Source organism: Mus caroli, unplaced genomic scaffold (assembly GCF_978045245.1).
Source record: "Mus caroli unplaced genomic scaffold, Mus_caroli_1 scaffold_8, whole genome shotgun sequence".
In the NCBI taxonomy this organism is placed as follows: Eukaryota; Metazoa; Chordata; class Mammalia; order Rodentia; family Muridae; genus Mus; species Mus caroli.
In genome coordinates, this window is record NW_028227263.1 from 38,764,376 (window position 1) to 38,785,181 (window position 20,806).

Below are 20,806 nucleotides of genomic sequence, written 5' to 3' on the forward strand. Positions count from 1 at the left end.
GAAGACCAGGATGTCAGAGAAGGAGGTAGGACATGAAGAGTAAATGTAGGTGTCTGGGGTGGGGGCAGGGAGGCGGAGAGGACAAGCAGGGGTTGGAGGAGGACTGGAGAAAGGGGAGAATGGAGGTACAATAACTTGGGAAGCAGATTATCCAGACAGGGAATCTTTAAACGCAGGGCCACTCTGGGACACAACTTGCCAAGAAACAATTCCCACTATTCTTAATTGTGGGTTGCAGTTAGAGCTACAGTGACTGTGAATGTTAAGGACACTGTTCCTGAGGCCACCAACCCAGGGGCTCGACACTCACTCAGCTTTGGCTGGCTGCTCCCTGAAGAGTCAGGCTGGAGGGAGGCAGTGGGAGGAGATTTGGCAGCTTCTCCATTGGGTGTGGCTCCTGAAAGCTTCCCAGGTAATGTGGGGTATTTCTGCTCTGCTAGGAAAGAGCTGTCCTATTGGAAAGTAAGAGAGGGAGAAATGACAAATTAGCACTCAGACTTTAGCTTGAACAACTTAGGAAATTGTTGTGTGCATAAACCCTTTCTTCAAGAGGCACTTTTCACTGAGGTTAACTCAATGATCCTTTCTACTGGTCTAGGAGAAAGGTAAAGAATTATCTACACAGTGACACAGAGACGGCATCAAGCCCAAATCCAGAGATGGCTATAACTATTCCCTAAAAAGGAGCCCTATGCCCTTTGTTCCATGTTAGTTAGAGGTTCAGTGAGTTCACGGTCGTAAATTCTCCCCAGGCTCTTCAAAAACACAAGCCACAGTTTCCTGGCTAGCATTTTGGTTGATTCCAAGGGAGAGGAAAGCAAGAGGAGTATGGTCCAAGTTTCTCTGACCTCCCCATATGTGCTTTCCTGTGGTCACAAAAGAGGCTTTTTGCTAAGTAAGACCCTTACTCAGACCAGACCAAGGCAGATCTCTGCAAGGGTTTAGCCATGAGCACAGCCATGCTACACAGTGATATTAGAGTGTATAGGAACTTAGAGTCTATATTAGAGTCTATAGGAACTATCCTCTTTAAGGTACCACTTAGATGCAACAAGCACCATGGCTAGATCCTAGCTGAAAAGAAATCCCAATAAAGCCATCTGTTTTTAAGGAGAAAGACTAACAAGAATTTTGCTAAGAAGTATATAAAGATCACTAACACCACAAACCTGAGAAAAATATATAGAACACATTTCAAGTGTGAGCATAAAAAGAAAGTAAGACATCAGCAAGAGACTCAACCATGGATCACTTGATTGGAACCAGAAGAGTAATATGAGAGGCAGAACCAATTTAAAACTGGAAAGTCAGAATGAGGCTGGATGATTGCCAAGACCAAGACACCTTTTGAAGCTTCATTCACTGACAGTCAAGTGTGCAGTACATTTCTGAAATTCCGTTTGCTTCCATGTTCTAGGAGCTGTTTGAAATTCAGCTCATTCACTCACTACACATTGACAAGAGCCTCCACATATGAACTTAGAAATGAGAAATCAGAAGAGAAATGAGAGTGTTAAAGAAATCTGATACATAGTAGACATGCCAGAATATCCAGAGATGAAGATCATGACATCTTCAAGCTTGTGATGACCCACAGAGCAGAGAGGTCAGACATGATCAGGCATGTGAACCAGCCCAGCAGCTTCCCAGTGCTAGCTCATCCACTGGCAGTTGCTTCACACTCACCCAGGGCACTATGAAAACACCATCTCATGGGCTCCTCCTGGGCCCTGTGAATCAGCCCCTCTGAAAATGAACTCACTTCATGTATTTTTAACAAGCGTCTTGGATTATTCTAATACTCAGTCAGATTCAGACCATGGGAAAAGAGTAGTCAAAACAGTTAAGAGATTTGTGGGCTAGAGAGATGGCTCTGCAGATAAAGGCACTAGCTACCCAAGCCTAATGACCCAAGTTCAATTCCTGGAACCCACTATAAAACTGCCACGGGCTGAACCCAGTCGGAGTCCCTCAACCCAGGGGAGAATCAGAGTTCTGGTACTCAGGTAGGCAAGGAGTCAGCAAGTGACAAACATACATGAGAACACAAGAGTACTGGATCTGAATGTAACCTTTCAAAGCAAGCATCAGACAGAAGAAAACAAGGAAGTTAGGTGATATATCAGCCAAGATACATTGAGGTCATCTGATACATAATGACTCTTTACACAAAGCAGAGAAATGCATACATAAAGACTGGCAGGAACCAGGCAGTGGTTACAACTGAGATAAAGGGTGTGACACTAAGCCAGATGTGATGGTATAAATCTATAATCCCAGCAATCCTATGATGAGATGAGGAAGAGACAGAAAAATCACCCAGAAGCTTGAAAGTCATCTAGCCCACAGTGACATCAGCTAGCCTACAGTAAGTACAGCCAGCCTGAAGTGAGGTCAGCTAGGCCATGGTAACGTCAGCTAGTCACAGTGAGGCCAACTAACCTGCAGTGAAGTCAGCTAGCCTGCAGTGAGGTAATCTAGCCCGTAGTGAGGTCAGCTAGCCCATGGTGAGTTCAACTAGCCTATAATGAGGTCAGCTAGCCTGCAGTGAGGTTATCTAGCCTGTGGTGAGGTCAGCTAGCCTGCAGTGAGGTTATCTAGTCCATGGTGAGGTCAGGTAGCCTGCAGTGAGGTTATCTAGCTTATAATAAGGTTGGCTAGTCTATGGTGAGGTCACCTAGCCCGTGAGAAGTTAACTAGCCTGCAATGAGATCAGTCAGCCTACAGTAAGGTCAGCCAGCCTGCAGTGAGGAGTGCAGCTGCAGAGGCAACAACAGAGGTCCCACTTAAGTGAGGAATAAGATGAAAAATGAGCTCCTTAAGTAGACCTCTGACACATGTGCTCACACAAACACAATAAAATAGTTCAGTTTTGTTTTAAGTTTAGAGAACCAAAGAGTGGAACACCAAGTACCATTTTCCATAAGAAATACAAAGTAGAGAAGGACTCTCATTATGAGTTTTTTGTTGAGGCTAAAGTTTGGGCCAGAATGACTCAGGGAAAGCCATTTCTGTGTAACCTCTCAAACCCTCTGTTTGGTCATCTCTAACAGGTGAATAACAATCCCTCAGCTGGGCTAGCTGAAAAAATGATATGCACAGAACCCAGCAAATAGCTTTCAGCAGACAAACAGAAGCATAGGAAACATAACAAACCAGGCACAAGGGGGAGAGCAATTAAGAAGAACAGACCCTAGACACAGAACAGCGCATCACAGGCTGAATCTAGAATACCACACCCATCTATTCCAGGAACAATAGAAAGAATCCACCAAGAAATGAGTAGTGAGAAGGCTGCTGACCCACTTACAGGGAAAGACAATGTACAGCTCTGAGAAGAAAGCACTCACAGAGAGCTGGAGGGACTTGATCCTCAAGTGCTGGGAATGGGAGAGACTGACTCATTCTACAGGAGAGCAAGTCAGGAGTACACAGTCTGAGGAACTCAGGGGACAATGATGAGCAGTCAGAACACAAGGGTGACTGACACAAGGGATACTCGAGCCATTAAAAAGTTTTAGTTTAAGCCTAGGCACCATAGGAAGGAGACGCTGTGGAAAAACTACTGTACCTGCGGAATATGCTGGGATGAGGCGGGGTGTGTGGAGGGAAGAGGTGGTCATGGTGCACTAAACCAAGTTTCCTACATTGTAATTATGATCAAAGGTGTGGGAGAACTCATTTCAACCCAGAATGAGCAGACCTGCATCACTCACCTTCCACGGTAAGCAACATGGTGTTCTAAGCATGGAAGGACCAGCGGCATGCCCACGGGAGGGCATGCCCACGGAAGTAGGCAGCCACTTACATGTTACTTAGAGATAAGTGTGAATGGCTTCTCAGACACTGAGGCTGCAAGAGTGATGGCTGGGCCCAAGAGCTTTCCCAGGGGGCCACAGAACACAACAGATAGAAGAGCAGATAGAGATCCCCATGGTCTGAGAAATGTCTGGCTAGCCACAGCAGACTACCATAAACACAAAAGCAAAGAGAAGCCTTTTCCTGATATGAGAATACTCATCGGGTCTTTCTTCCACAGAGTTAGAAGAACAGAAATGCCCCTACTCTGCCATAATGGTATGAATATACAAACAATCTTCTCAGGCCACATGTGGTGAAGTCCGTGTCTCCTTTGGAAGGCAGAGGAGACAGAGGGGCCATGCACAGTACATTCAGCTTGCAATGGTGGCTGGGTGGGGCTGACACTAATTATACAAATCTTCAGTTTCCCATGAGCTCAATATTGGATTACCAGCCTAGGACTGTAATCAGCTGCCATTGCAGGATTCCACAAGAAAACGAGTTCTAATAGAGTTTTTATAACATGATTTGTTCACTGGAGATAGACTGAGTGCACACCTGTGTTTTTAACTGTTTAACTGTGGCATCTCAGCACAGAAGAGGAGTGTTGCTGTGTAGAAATTACCACACCTTCTACCCTGGAACTAAACCTAGCCTTCTTCGTTAGAGATTAGTTTTTCTGACCCTACGGAGCAGAGTGATAATGATAAATGGTACACCATGGATAACGGCAGAGAAAGTGCATTATGCCTATGGACCACACAAAAATGACATTTCTCCTTTCCTCATTCCTTAACTCTTACAGTTAACATATTTTAAAGTTACAATACGCTGTACCTTGCTAAAATACTCTAGTAAACATCACAACCAAGGGCAAGTGATACGGACATAAATGAATGTACCTTGGGTTCTCCCACCGGGGAGAGCTGGTTCCCATCGACACACTATGGAGTGACAAGAAGGATTCAAACATGGGGAAAAAGAAGAGCTGTGTTAGTCACAATCAGCAGCTCAGAACCACCTTCCTTCTGACGCACTGAGATGTAAGAATTCTGCCTAGCTCACTCCTTCATGTCAGATGATCACCACCCACAGTAAGAAAGAGGCCACTGTTTCTTAGCCATGAACAATATCCTGGGCAGTTTCCAACACTCTGACCAATGGAGCAAGAGGCATGTGTCTGGGCATTGCGTCCTGTCAACTCCCAACTTTTGTGGATCTCTACCATGTCACTCTGACTGAAGTCAGGGAACATATGAAACATGGCTCACCAGAGGCTCCATCAGGGCAACCCTGTGCTTAGTCATTGCTAAACTCAAAGCCTTCCATTGTCCCCTCCAACCCTGCCCTGGGTCCAGTCACATGGTCAAGCCCAGCCTCACACAAGGGCCACAAAGGCCCCCTCAGATCTTTCCAGACTTTTGTTTTAAGCTGCCTCTCTAGTCTTCTAGATTGTCCCAGGCTGGACTCCTGACATCATCCCCTTTACCTACATTACTACCTCATTCAGAGTCCCTGCAGGGATCCCAGGTACACTAGGGAGATGAGGCCACAGTCTATGACCTTCTTGGTTTGTGTGGCATATGGCTCTGACCTTGCTGTTCCTGTTCCTATGATTTCCTAAAACCTGCATGTGCCCACCAGCCCAGCCCAGCACTGTGCTGGGCCTAAAGGAGCAACTCAGTAATTAGCAGAGCTGATTGATGAGCTGACCTTATCCCCAGATTCACGTCTCAAGTCTTCTAGACTACAGGAGAGTTTCTTCTGAGCCCTGGATAAACACAGAAAGGAATCTTAGTGACCATGGAAAGGGTTCCTTGGTGTCATTCATGAACATGGCATGTTAGATGCTTAACCAACAGGCTACCTTCAGCTTGGAGTAAAGGTCAGAGAGAAATCACCTTATAGGAGGTAACCCATGTATAAGGTAAGACCTTGGGGCAAGCCTGGCCCAACACTGGTACTTACAAGATATGACCACTGGGTCTTCCTATGGAAACCCAGTGTCCACAGAGTCATGGTGGAGGCAAAGTGCTTAGGCCACCTAATCTTTAAACCTGAAAGTAATCTGGGTAGGAAACTGCAAGGCCCTTCTTTGGGAAGAGGCAAGCGCACCCAGCTATAGCTTCAAGCATGGGCTAGGATCCTCCAACCCTTCATTCTGGCTCTACCTATCCTGAGCAGTCAGCTCAGGGGACCTGTGTCTTCACAGTAGTTATTCTTCTGAGGATATCAAATGCACAGAAAGGGGACAATGCTACCAGTGGCCACAGAGGAAATGAAGGATTATAGCCAGCAAGTTCCCTGGGTAGATCTTTCCTCAATGTCAGTAACTCAGCCTATGGGAGAGGAAATTCCTCAGTACACAGGAGAAGTTGGCTTAACACTGTACCCAGAGCCCTGTGGCTATACACACCATACCTGCCCAGTTGCCATCTGCCTTGTGTGCCCCAGAAAGAGTTCAATTCTCCTACCTGGTCTCCAGTGATTTCTGTGGCAAAGGAGGTGGTCCTGGAGTGGGAGAGCTGCATCGTGGTGCTATCTGTTTCACAAACAGAAGAGCAGCCATGAGGGCTTTCCCTTGATGCCTTTCCCCTTGATGACTCCTCTAAGAACATTTCTGCCCCTGGCTACAGCCATGGGGTGTGTACTCATATAAACACTTTGTTCTTTCAAGAAATGTTCATCAAATAATCCATCAAGTTCTGAGAGACAATGCACATATAAGCCTCCAGGATCAAACTGCCCTTTGTCCCTGAGCCCTAGACCTTAGACATAAGTCCAGGTGCCAGCACCAGACTCCCAAGGCTAGGAGAATGCCATGACCTCTGTCCTTTTCATAGCTTGTCTCATCTTCTCTCATTCAGAGGGTCACTAGCCCACACTATCCAAAATACTTCCTTTTGGCATAAGTGAGTCAGAGTCAAATTCTGTGACTCACTGAGAGGACCCTAGAGATATCGTCACTCAGCAAGCACCCACACCATCTATTACCTGCCTACCCTATATTAGGAATTAAGCAAACCCACACCAGGAGGCAGGTTAATAAGCAGGGATAGGGGAGCTATGCCACCTGCCTGTCTGAGACCATGAGGAAGACAGGACAGAGTTGTCTTCACTGCTCCACTCACAGTAGAGCCCTGTCTTTTCCCTCAAGCCCCAGGCCTTTCTGGTTTGCTCTAGGAAAATCTCTAACATCGGAGCACAGGTATTAAGAACCTGAGCTTGCTGGTTCAACAGACCTGGGTTCAAGTCCTGTTTTGTTATCTATCTGCCATCTATCTGCAGAGTGACTTAGACAAACTGTGCAAGTCCTGACTACTGCTCAGATATAACTACCAGCAATCTAATGGACTTTCCTTGAGTCAGTAATAGGGGATGAGAAGTATGTTACTGGATGCCATCTGCTCCTTTGTTAAAGATTAAGTCCTTCATGGAAGGAGCTGCAGGGGACTGCAACCCCATAGGAAGTATCAACTAACCAGACCTCTCAGAGCTTCCAGGGCCTAAACCACCAACCAAAGAGTACACATGGGTGGATTCGTAGCTCCACTACATATGTAGCAGAGAACTGCCTCATCTGGCATCAGTGGGAGGGGAGATGCTTGGTCCTATGGAGACTTGTTGCCCAAACAAAAGGGGATGCTAGAGGGGTGAGGTGGGGGGGAGCACCCTCTTAGAGACAAAGGGAAAGGAAGATGAGATGGGGGATTTGCTTTCTTTGATCTTTCTAGATCTCATGAATCTTTTGGCCCTGCTGCAGCCCCAACCTCCTCAAGGCCTCTGTCTATGAACATGTTTATTCATCTGTGTTTAACCACATTCCAGAGAATGATACAGTGGAGTCAGATTTTAGAGCAAAAAGAAGAAAATCCATGTGCTGGTTAGAGGGGCTGACAGAGGCACATGCGTGAGGCAGGAATGCACTGCTATGGAAGATGTCTGTGTCTCTACATAGTCAAGATGGACTCACTCATTTATCAAATATGTAGAAGTCCACTGGGTATAAGTCATGACTGCAGACCCTGGAGAAGCCTTGGTAAATAAACACCATTCTTATTCTGTGCTTCATGCCAGAGAGGAAAGATAAACAGAAAGCCAATTAAAGAGGAAAATTCCTGCCCTTCAGAGTTTCAGTGGCCACCATGCAGTCCCTAGCCAGAGCTCAGGCCTGAGCCTAGGTACTTGCTCCCTGAACCTTTTTTGTTGTTGTTGTTGTTTTTGTTTTGTTTTGTTTTTTCGAGACAGGGTTTCTCTGTATTGCCCTGGCTGTCCTGGAGCTCACTTTGTAGACCAGGCTGGCCTCGAACTCAGAAATTCGCCTGCCTCTGCCTCCCAGTTGCTAGGATTAAAGGCATGCACCACCACGGCCCGGCTCACTGAACCTTCTTGCCAAAGCTTAAGGGCTATCCCCTGGACTGAACTATTTATCAGTTAAGATGTATAATGGATCCCTGGACTGAACTAATCCTCAGTTAGGATGTATAATGGATAGGTGTCTGCTGGATGGATGCCTCTCTACATCAAGGCAAGCTCTCCAATGGCAAATGAACCCTACATTGTGGGAAGCACAGTACCTCTTGCTTCAGGACTTCCTCTGGGCTTTTATTTGTGGTATTCCATTTTCGGAAGCTTCCCTCTATTTCATCTTCATTGATGGAGAGGGTTCTTTCTGAAGGCCCTGGAAATATTAAAGCATTGGTAAGATCATTATATCACTACTGTGAGACCTGCTCAAATACTGTTGAGACTTGCTCAAAATCTCATACCATGGAACCCTAATGGTGTTTGTTCTTTATTAATAAACACTGAGAAGGATTGCTTCAGCTTGGGGGCTTGACTCCACCCTGTCTCAAAACAAGAAAGACTAAGACATATTTACATTGTTATGGTTTGAGTATAGGATGTTTGTCCTAGGCTTATGTGTTTGGTTCTCAGCTAGTATTGCCATTTTGGAAACCTGTGAGCCTCACTGGAGGAGGCGGGCTACTGGGCTCAGAGGTGATCCATGTTGGGCCCATTTCTGATCAGTCTTTCCACTTCCTGGCCAACCAGAAAGCAAGGAGTCCCTGTTACACATTCCTGCTGCCGTGGTGCACGTGCTTCAAACTGTGAGCCAAAGTAAGGGTTTTTTGTTTTTTTTTTTTTTCTCCCTTATGTTGCTTCCTGTCATGTATCTGATGAAAGCAACAAGAAAAGTAATTACTACATAAAGAGATATTAATAGTGGGAATGGAAAAATTCTTCAGGGCATCCAATCAAGGGTTGCTACAAGGGTCACTTTAAGGTCACAGTTTATCCCTAAAACAGAGGAGTAAGCCACTTCTTGCTTCCAAGTTCTTTTTTATTGGCCAAAGGCAATCAGGTCCCATGAGGGATTTGGCCCAAACATCACAAAGAATTAGAAAAAAGAGGCTGCAACACTTGCATAGGGCCTGACAGGTGCCTTGGGCAAAAACCAGTCAGTCCTATCCCCGCAGAGACAAGGTTTGTTTCTAAACAGAGTCAGTAGCTCAGCCAGAAGTAGGTATCCTTCACACCACTCTCCTGTGAAAAACTAACTGCTCTTACAGATCAACAATGAGTGCCAGGTCCGGTGCATGAGCCACCAGAGCACCACTGTGCTCATATGAACATAAGGTGCTTGTATATTGCACGGATCTGGGCGGTAAACATGAATATTGACTTTCTATGGCAACCTGGCTACCTGGTGACTCATAGAAACCCCCTCCATGTCTGCTGCATCTGCGGGGAACTACATATCCTGTGAGACACTGACAAGCTCTGAGGCCCATGAGGGCTCTGACTGACCCAGTCTGACTCCTCTCAATGCCTCAAATGAGGAATCCTAAGAAGACAGACTGAAGACCCTCTAATGAGGATTCCCAAGAGCTAAAAACAAACGGGTGGTCCCTAGAAGTTCTGATCTAACTACCATATTGATGAAATTTCCAGAAATCATCATCTGCACCTTCCAAGAGTCTATATATGGATCCATTCCCTAATGCATCTCCAACCAGGGGGCAAAGACCCTGACAGCAGAATTTTCCTGCTTCTGACATAGTAGAGAAAATATCTTTCAGGGGAAATGGGGGTTCCTCCTTCTCTTACCCTGAGTTGCCATCACAATCTCCTTTACCCTTAGGTACTTGTTCAACAGCCCTGTCAGCTCCTCTATCCGACGGTCCTGCCATGGTATAAGAGCAGAACAAGATTAACACCACCTCTGGTCTCTAGTCAACTTTATCTGGACCACAGTGAAGAAAATCCCATATAAAACAGCTAAAGACCCAAAGAGAAAAAGTCAGAGTTCACTGGGCCCCGGTGGTCTGCCTCACAGGCAGCCTATAACCCTATGGCCCTATCTGAAGGTGTGGGTCAACACTCACTGATACTCATGAAGAGGCCTATGTGCTGGCAGAACTCTACCTCTCCGCCCCACCCTCTCAACAGTCTTGATGCAGTGCCTCTCATTGCTGTGTCACTCTCTGGAGCTACACACGTAGACATTTCCCAATCTCTCCAGCCATCCCCTCGGAATCTGAAGTACTTTATATAACAGAGGATGTCCTAGGAAGGATTCATTCTTTCAAAGTTACAGTCTGGGGCCTTAGGTCACATAGATCCTGAAACACAGGGGTTTGAAATCTTAGCTGGTCACCTGTGCAAAGTTATCCAAGCATTTTTGAGTCTTTTTCTTCTGCTGAAAATGTGGGGCTATGATTCTCACAGACCCTGTTTAAACTAGCTAGGTATTTTTCTGTGTATGTACGTAGCTATTTTATGATTATATAGGAATCAGATAGGATCTAGTAGCAGGGTAAACTGAGGCACTGCAGGCTGCTAAAAGTGTCCCTATGATATTTCTACCATGAGAGGCAAACTGCACACATAGGGGCTGTTGCTGAGCTTGCTAAGAGTTGTGACATGAGCAAGCACAGGGGGTTTTTAGCACACCACCATGAACAGACTGGGCTCTAAGTCACCTTTGAGAGATTCAGTTTATGTGAAATTCTCAGGCATCATAAACAAGTACTGAAGTTGAGTCTCTAGTGCCAAAAGCTGAAAATGTCTTAACATATCTTGTCAGCAACAGCATAGCACTATCCAGTAGAGCAGAGACCAGAAGGGACCAAAGAGTTAGAGGTGCCTTTGAAGAAGGACAAGGTGCCATGGCAACTGTCTCACCTTATCCTCATTGGCAACAAGCAGTGTTTCCATCCCCATTTTCAGACGGTGGATTTCTTGATCTAGAAGAATTGAGGTATAGAAGGAATTACTTGACAAATTCTGATAGCTATTCACATATGCTAATGGCCTTTGACATGTGAATATGGCTCCGTTTTATTTGTCCAAAGAGCCCAGGATGGTATCTGGCACAGTGGGTCTCATTAGACATTTGTTGGGTACATTATGAATAACCTAGTGTTTTGTCTTTTTTTTTTTTTTTTTGTATCTAGGGGCAAAATAAAAATATCATTTACTCAAAGCTGACAGAGAGGAAAAGAAAGTCTTTCATAAACAGCATTTCCTAAGAACATAAATATTCATATTCTATGCATGAATATCATATATATCATAATCAGATGCCTAGGCTCCTGATTAGTTTGAGGGAAGACCATTCAGTCAGAAAAACTAGAAGCAGAGGAAAAATTTAGGAAAGAAAGACCGAAACAGCCGGGAGTGGTGGCTCATGCCTTTAATCCCAGCCCTTGGGAGGCAGAGGCAGGTGGATTTCTGAGTTTGAGGCCAGCCTGGTTTACAGAATGAGTCCAGGACAGCCAGGGATACACAGAGAAACCCTGTCTCAAAAAACAAAAACAAAAAAAAAACATAAAACTAACAAACAAAAAAGAAAACCCAAAACTACTTATGGATAATAAATGGAGACTGGGCATCATACAAAGGTTTAGTAGTTGGTTTAATTTTAAACTGTATAATCTGATTAAATAAATGTTTATATATGAGCATGGAGCTATAAGCCTATAATCATAGCTCTTCCTAGGCTGAGGTATGAGATACAAGCTGCAAGCCCTGCCTGGGCAATTTAGTATCTCAAAATAAAAGAAAAAAATGTAAAGGCTAGAGATACAGTTTTGTGGCACAGTAATATGTCTTCTATTGACAAGGCCTTGAGCTCAATCTAAAACCAAAAGAAAAGAAAATTAAGGTGGGAAGGGACAGCAAGATGGTGCCATGAGTACAGGCAGCTGCTGTCATGCCTGATAACTTGGGAATGTTCTCACGCCAGCTAGAGAACCAAGATGGGGAGTGCTGAGGCCAGGATAAGGCTACACACTGGCAGCACCCCATTGCTCAGTATCCAGGTGGCAAGTAGAGGAGCTTGGGCATATGTGATCTTTCCATATCATTGGAGAACTGCACAACATACTATGCATGTTAAGAAGAACTTGAAGGTTTCTTCTGGTTTTAATCGACAAGACTTGCACTCTCCAGGGAGCATCCAGTATCACTTCACTTATTTAATGACTCAGTTTTATGGTGAGCCAAATATTGTGCTGGGTTCTGAGGTGCTTTTAAACAAAGATAAAATCATTGAGTTAGAGTAGGATGATCTCAAGACCTCCCAAAACCCAGCACTACTAAGTAACAGTATACGCTATGCTGGGAACAAGAGGCTGCTGAGTTCAAGAATAACAACCAGAGTCAACTACTTGAGGTCAAGAAGAGCTTCCTGAGAAATGCCATTTAAGTAGAGATCTAAGGATGACAAGGAATTGGTTTGCTTCTGTAACCTCAGGGCCTTCTACAAATGTCAGGCAGGATGAACAGCTAAGCCCCCTCTTTGGTGGTAACACAGAGGCCAGGCCTTTCAACCCAATGAAGTCAGGTTGTTTTTAGGGAAAAAAAAAAACCTCCAGAAGGGGCTACACAGAGCTTCAAACAATGTTGTGAGAAAAGCCTTCAGAGCTGAGTGTTCTAGGTAAGGGAGAGGTGTGATAAAGGTCCCACAATAAAACTCAACTTCATAGGCAAGCACACTGTATGCATAAGTACATGTTCACACACACTGATACGTGTGTGTGTACATTACTCATACCCAGACATGCAAGGACATACTCATTCCCAGACATAAGAGTGGGCCCAGGACCTAAGACAATGTGCTGTCAGTCAATCTAGTTACCTCGCTCTGCATGGTCGCTGTGGAGAGCTGCACTCCGGGAGAGTTGGCTGTGGAGACGCTCAATTTCTGCATCTTTTAGGGCCACCTGTTCTTGCAGCTGGGCTACCTCAGCCTGAAGAAGCAACAGAGAATCCCTTCTGGATCAAAGAGACTTCCAGCTCATCACAAAGCACCTCATGGCATAATCCAGAGCCCACTGGATCCCAAGAGACAGCAGGAGTGAAGGACATGGACGAGGAGTAAGAGTGGATAACTGCCCTCCCCAAAAGACGGAATCCTGCAGAAGGAACTCACTCGCCTGCCATCAGCTTGCTCCTGCATCTCCTTATCTGACCAAGCTCTTTCTCTTCCCTGTCTGTAAAGCCTGGGTAAAACTGAGGCCAGAGCAGCTGGGACTGTATACAGTGGGAAGGCTCTGTCCCTGCTGCACAAGTTGAACTGTTGATTTTGCACATGGTCTTTCCTCTCCCAAGATACACATACACCTTAGATATTCTCCTTTTGTGCAGTTAATGCTTTTGCCCAACCTCCAGGCACAGCTGTATGCTTGCCTATGTGCATACATTCAAGCTTTAGAGTGTGTTAAATACATATACTTTTCTTAAAGGAAAGCACGTAAGCACACTGCACACACATTCATCCATGCACACATGCACACACACACACGCACGCACACACACACACACACTTTGGCATTGACACTGGGTAGTTCCCACATCTCCACTATGCATAACAGGTTACATTTCATCACCGCACTACGCATGGTTATCCATGCTTTCCAGATTCATTAGAAAATCAGAGCTCCTTGTATCTCACTCCAAGAAGCCTTTTGTGGCCAGACAAATCTAGAATCTCTCATGTTCAAGTTGCATGACCTTGGACAAGTAATTGAGCCTTCTGAGTCTTGGCTTATTAGCTTCTACTTCATGGCCTGTGGGAAGACTATGTAATATAACCACTATGAGTGACTCTCATATCATATATGTGAGGCCCAGTAAATACTGCAATCACAACAACAGTTCATCCCACCCTCTTCCTTACTTTAGGAAAAAGCTCCATTCTGAACGTCAAACCAAGAAAAGGTTTAGAACTATGCTCTGAGCAGTGAAACGCACAGCAAAGGCATCTACCCTGCCTACTGTTCACCATGTAGGAACCTAGTCATAGTCTAACTCTGGCTGTCAGAGTATAATGTGGGGCCCAAGTCAATCGTTGAACTGCAGCAAGGAACCAAGTGAATACCAGTCCTATTGGTGACTCTTCTGCCTGCCAGGTTTTTCTCAGTGTTATCACACCCTGCAGCCAGTATTCTCACTATTTTCAAAAACTACTGTCTTAGTTACTGTTCTATTTATTACAAGAAAGAGACATAGTGAACAAGGCAACTTTATAAAAGAAAGCATTTAACTGGGGGCTTGTTTATAGTTCCAGAAGGAAGAAGTTAATCCATTGTCATCATGGCAGGAAGCAGACAGACATGGTACTGGAGCAGTCACTGAGAGCTTTACCTCCTGATCCACAGGCAGCAGGCAGAGCAAGAGAGAAACTGGGCCTGGTGTGGGCTTTTGAAAATGTAAAGCCCATCCTGGGTGACACACCTCCTCCAACAAGACCACACCCCCTAATCCTTTTCTAGATAGTCTGTCTGACAACTAGGAGCCAGACATTCAAATGTGTGAGCCTTTGGGAAGGGGAGGGGGGATGTCCATTAAAAATATAACAGATGCCAACCTTTGACATGTGCTCTGATGCAGAATGCCACCCACCCAGCCTGCCTGCTCCAATGTAGGGTGTCACATACCTCAGTCTCTCTGTTTCATCACAGGACTTCATCAGCCAGCCTGCTGCTCCAATACAGAGCTTTACCCACTCACCTAGTCTGCTCTCATGCAGAATTCCATCCCCGCTCCCGGCCTGCTCCTCCAGTGGAGAGCTCCAGGCTTCCCAGGCTGCATGCTACCAGGTTAATAGGAGGAATGAAGGCCACTCTTAAGAGACTTGGTATTTCTCAGCCTTCTCAATGGTTCTGAATAAACCTCCCCTCACATCCTCCAAATGGGACAGAGATATAAAGGAAAACAGGAGATGCAAGGTCAAGCTTCAAATCTCTGCAAAGCTCACTATGAAGCGCATTCTTCTGCTCTGGGCTGTACCCAGAATCAAGAGAGCAAAGTCTGGCTATTCCATCCAGCTTACTGAGATGGACACCCATTATGGACCACACATCATTTGGGGCCTGTGTGTCCACTGGCTTATGGATAATGGTGCCAATGGCTCCTAACAACTCTAGCCTTAGGATTCTCAACCCAAATACATCTCATTTCCACCAGGGTCACGATATTCTTTAGAGATAAATCTCTCAACTTTTCTTGCATGGCTCCTTGCCTGTGGCTCTTTAGTGTGGACAGGATGGTCTCTGTTTCCAATGTTACGCTTGTCTGCTAGCCTCACAGGCAGACTTCAGTGAAGTGGGCCTACTGAATCAGAGTATACACCTGGCTCTCAGGGGTCTCTTCTCCTTGAGGCTGGCCTCTATATGAGGTCACTGATTACTATGGCTCCTGTCTTAATTACTTTTCTATTGCTGTGATAAGACACCATGGCCAAGGCAACTTATAGGACAAAGTTTATTGGGGGCTTAGTTTCAAAGTCTAGTCCATGACCATGATGGCAGAGAACATTATAGCAGACAGGTGGGCAGGTGTGGCACTGAAGCAGTAGCTGAGAGCTTATATAGTAAGAATGAGGCATAGACAAGCTAACTAAGAATAGCATAGACTTTCAAACCCTTAAAGCCCCACTATCTGATGACACATATCTTCTAAAAAGGCAACATCTAATTCCTTCCAAACAGTTTCAACTACTGGGGACCAAGTATCCAAAATATGAGCCTTTGCCACAGATCCTAAAGTCCAAGTGATTTGACTCAACCTTCACTCTGAAACAGCCATAGAACCAGGAAAAACTACAGGTTCTCTGCTATCTGTAGAAAGCTACCTGTCCCACAGGTAGATAGATGGATGGATAGCCCCATCCAGAACCATGAAAACAATGGCTCTCTCAACCATAAAAAAAAAAAAAAAAAAAAAACCTGCTGCTTGAGATCCTTGACAATCAGAAGCTGGCAGTGTGGCAGAAAGAGGTGCTCTGGGTCCCTGCAGGGCAGGAAAACATCTGCATCCCTACAGGACTGTGTCTTACTAAGTTCAGGGCACAAACCTTACTGTTGTTTATAATGAGGATGAGCCACCTTGAGGGACTGAGGAGGCTTACACTGAAAACTGAGCAACTTAACAAACACAGAGAGGATTTCAGTTTGGGAAGCTGCCACTTCAGGAAAAAACAGGACAGCACAAAAAGGGGAGACCCAGGCCCCAACCTCGCCCGGGCAACTGAAATCTTGTGTTCGCAAAACCAGTGTCAAACACATCCACAGCACTGCTCTCTGACTTAAAAAAGAAAAGTGTGCAAAGGGCTGGGTGGGTTCTGGTGGGAGGTGCTTCACACCTGGTAATTATTAAAGACGCCTTAGCATCTCACGGATCCACATGCCAAGGCACAGAGCTTGGGTGGATTAAAAAGAGTTTCTTGGTTTTATAACAAAGGGTGATGTGTGCAACTTCAAAGGTCTCACCGGGGCTGGACTGGCAGGAATGAGTGCCGTAGTGGAAAGTTTTGAGCTACTGGAAAAAACAAGGCTCTTAAATTGGTGACAACACAGCCAAGCACACACAAGGCTCTGTGCTCAGACAACAACAGTCCATGTCAGGCCAGGCCTGCCTGGTGGTGAGAGTGTGGGAGAGTTACTTGCACTCTCTAGGCCTCCATTTTGTCGTCTGAAAAATGGTTAAGCATGTAAGGTTTATATATGGGAATATGATTATATAAATACTAACATCATGTGCAGCACTTCTCTTTTAGTAATTTAAATCATCAATTTTCAAATGGAAAAAAAGCACAATACATACTTTTGTATAAATCATCACCAGAAACTGAGGAAGAAATGTAGAGAGGGCAAGAAAGAGAAGAGAAAGGGAGGGAAAGGGGTGGGGGCTCATAAACAAAAACACCTGGTAGGGAGGAACCAGTAACAGTGGTGGTAGCAGCTGGGTGATCTGGGTGATCTTTATTCCTTTATTTCTTTTAAAAAATTTTTTTAATTATTTTATGAGTTCATACATAAACATACATGATGTGCCCACATGTGTAATTATGCACCACAGGCCAGCAGTGATGGCAGAAGCCAGAAAGGCTTGTCAGGCCCCTAGAATAAGAGTTACAAAAGGGGAATGATTGGGGGAAGGGGGAAGAACTGAGGGAAGGGGAAAGGACTGGGGGAGGGAGTGACCGACCAGGAAGGGGGCAGTGAGCAGGATATAAAGTGAGTACGTTAAAAATAAAGTAAAAACAAACAAGCAAACAACAACAACAAAAACGTGAACACACACTGAACACTGAAATGCCTGCAAAGCATCACCAGGTGTCACCCGTGAATGGCTCTACAGGACCTAAGGGAAAAGCAGAAGTGTTTTCTCTTAAGTGGCAGTGGCCCAGGCTTCCTCCAGGAGAAACTAGACCTAGAGTTTCCTTCTTCCTCCTAATGCCCAAGTGAAGCCCTTTGTTATTGAATCCTACTATCTGTCACTCCCCAGAAGGCACAGTCCGGTATGTGACAGAGCCACACAATGCTAGTGAGCAGATCAGAGTGACCAGAACTTTTCTTCTGCTCCAACAGTCTCTTCTCTGTATTGGGAGATTCAGTGGTCTTTTATTCATTTTGGAATTTATTATATATTTTTCAAACAACAGACTCCTGAGCTGGAAAGATGGCTCAACAGATAAAAGCTCCTGTCTCCCAAACTTGACAACCCAAGGGGACCCACTTCCTAAGTCACCCTGACCTCCACAGGTAGCCAGAGCACATGCATACCCAAACACCCTTGCTTCATCCATCCCACCCTCACACACTCTAAAAATAGCTTAACTAAGTTTTAGTGCTATGTTTCCTATTGTTCACCTGACAACTAATTTAACATTTTTAAGACATAACTCACAAGACAAAAATATTTAAATCTTTTTTTTTTCCTATTTTTGTTTGTTTGTTTTGGTGTACTGTTGTTTTCTGGGACAGAAGCATGCTATTTAGCTCAGGCTGGCCTGGAACCCACTATGTAGTCTAAGACAGCCTCCAACTGCAAGTGACCCTCCTGATTCAATATGCTGTGGGTATGTTGGGATGACAAGTGCCCCAAGATACCTACCCAACTTAACACTACTTTTAACCCCTGCAGTTCAATGAGGAGAAACTTACAAGAAAGAAGAAAACAATATCCCACTAAAGAATTTCTTTTTGGTGTCCTTTATACAACAAGCTCCCCAATACAGTAAAAAATGATTTGGTTGAAAAAATAAAGCGAGCTTTATCGTTTGAGAAATTATTTCTAGAAAACCAATAATGACAGGAACTGCTGAGTTTACTCAGGTGTCTCCAGCAATCCAGACAGTCACACTCCCGAGTTCTGCTGTCACTCACCTGCCAGCCCATTCACCCACTCTCCCAAGAACCTCCTTGGCTAAGTCAGGAACAGTAGGATGCTGCAGGGGAAGGAAGCAGGGCCAGGGAACCTCAGAGGCTCTCACTTCAGTTTCCCAGGCTCTCATGAGAAACCTTTTTACAGCAGAACTGCACTACAGCCTAGGTGCCACTGTGTGGGGCTGGTTTGCACTTCCACACTTCTGTTGTAGGGAAGCCTGAGAGCGAAGCCCCTCCCAGCAGGAGCCCCACCCCTCAACCTCCTCGGGTGCCTCCTACTGCCGGTTACCTTGGTGGCCTTCAGCTCCCACTCATACTGGTTCCGCTCGTTCTCCAGCTCCTCCACCTTGATTTTGAGGTGCTTAAGCTCTTGCAGTAACTCCTGGAGAAAGAGGGAGAATGTCAGAGCTGTGACAGATAAAGAGCAAGCAAGAAGGCTCCAAACTGGATAAAGCTCATGCAGAGGGGGCTGGGCCAGCAGCAACTGTCTACAGCTGTCTGGAGCCAGCAGGCTCCAAGTCTGCAGCTTTGTGCTTTAAACGTGGTCTGGGATCCAGAAAAGGCGGTGTGCCTGTTTAAAAATGAAGGCCAGGGAGTTTATGAGAGAGAAGAAACTGCAGTGTACATATGTGTGCATTTGCATGTGCACATGTAGGCCAGAGGACAACCTTAGGTATATTCCTTAGTTTTTTTATTTGTTTTTTCCTCTAGAACAGGTAGGTCTCTTGCTGGTTGGCCAGCAAGCTCCAGGCATCTACGTGCCTCCACCCCACACTGCTAGGACTACATGTGGGACTGTGGGGGTGGGGGGCGAGGGGAGTTATTTTATTGTTGGTGGTGGTGATGGTGGTAGTTTTGTTTGTTTGTTTGTTTTAAACATTTGTTATGGAGATAGAACTCAGGTCCTCATACTCATCACTTTACCAAGCAAGCTACCTCCCAGGCTAAAACTCAATATTATCCTCTTATTCGTATATCCTGGCATCCCCTTCCTCTGACATCTGAACCTCCATGAGATGTGCCCAGCTCATATACAGGTGTCACAAGTAGACAGGTCAAGCTTGGGAGTGGAAGGTGCAGAGATGCTGAAGTGGAGGCAACTTCCCTGGTAGTGGAGAGAGGAGCAGGAAGCGAGAGAAGCATCTATTTCTCTGTGAGGAAGGTGGGGAAGCCAGAGGAGGAAGTGGCAAGCCTCCGAGGCTTCACAGGCAGTAAGAATCAGAGAACAAATGCTGAGTGCCAACCGCAGATGCCAGTGTGAGCGTCCTGTTCTGACGAGGAGGTTAAACTAGAGAAACAGGGAGGCATGCAGAGAGGAATCCAGTAGAGGCAGAAAGTGAGACTGCCCACTGAGGTGGAACAGAGATTAGATGTCACATGCACTGGAGATGAGACTGGGGAGCTCGGGGGTGGGAAGCTCTACAGATGAGTGTTCACTATGACACTGTGGATGAGAAGTCAGTGCCGCTTCCTGACTGGGGAAGGGATGTGTAAATCACTTCTGCATACGCATTTGTACAGGTGGTAAGCAGGGCAGGAATTTAAGCTCGCATCTTCTAACTCTGGGATCCCTGGTTGAAAATTCCCTCAAGAAAGGGGCAATACTCAGCAATGTTATCTTTGTTGGTTTGTTCTTCTTCTTTTTTTGTTTTTTTTTTTAAAGATTTATTTATTATTTATATGTAAGTACACTATATCTGTCTTCAGACACACCAGTAGAGGGCGTCAGATGTCATTACCGATGGTTGTGAGCCACCATGTGGTTGTTGGGATTTGAATTCAGGACCTTCATAAGAACAGTCAGTGCTCTTAACCGCTGAGCCATCTCTCCTGCCCTGGTTTTTGGGGGGGTTTTGGTTTTTGTTTTTAGTTTTTTTGTTTTGTTTTTTTTCCTGAGGCAGAATCTCAAAGATTAGGCTGACCTGTAAACTCAATACACAGTACAAATCAGCCTCAAGCTTTCAAACCTGCTTCTACCTTCCAGACCCTGGGGATTATAACATGCACTGCCAATGGGACCTGCCAACATTGTTGTCTTGAACCAAACTTCACTTCAGTTCAGATAACAACTACTTCCTATCAGAAGAACTGCCATAAAGGCCGTTAATTCTATTTGGGTCCAAGCTTTACCTATGTCACATCCAAAAATGTTGTTATGTCTCATTTCCCTCCAAAAGTACCACCCAGAATGCAGTGAGTGTTGGTAACCTGAGTAGCTTCAAATAGTTGATCCTTTGTGACCTAGGCCCTATGGAAAACCTGAGTGCTAAACTCCCAGAGGACCAATGGCATTAGCACACCCATCTGATCATGGCACTCCCTTGCTT

The 20,806-nt window shown here is 45.4% G+C and overlaps 1 protein-coding gene across 1 annotated transcript in view; it reads right to left on the reverse strand.

Moving 5' to 3' along the window:
- Ppfibp2 (PPFIB scaffold protein 2) overlaps positions 1 to 20,806 on the reverse strand; it is a 148,112-nt gene that overhangs the window by 17,993 nt on the left and 109,313 nt on the right. The window contains 9 exon segments of the mRNA XM_029479474.2: positions 311 to 452; positions 4,704 to 4,745; positions 5,515 to 5,572; positions 6,276 to 6,343; positions 8,379 to 8,482; positions 9,913 to 9,988; positions 10,990 to 11,051; positions 12,947 to 13,058; positions 18,769 to 18,861. Of these exon segments, the coding sequence (XP_029335334.1) occupies positions 311 to 452; positions 4,704 to 4,745; positions 5,515 to 5,572; positions 6,276 to 6,343; positions 8,379 to 8,482; positions 9,913 to 9,988; positions 10,990 to 11,051; positions 12,947 to 13,058; positions 18,769 to 18,861 (757 nt within the window).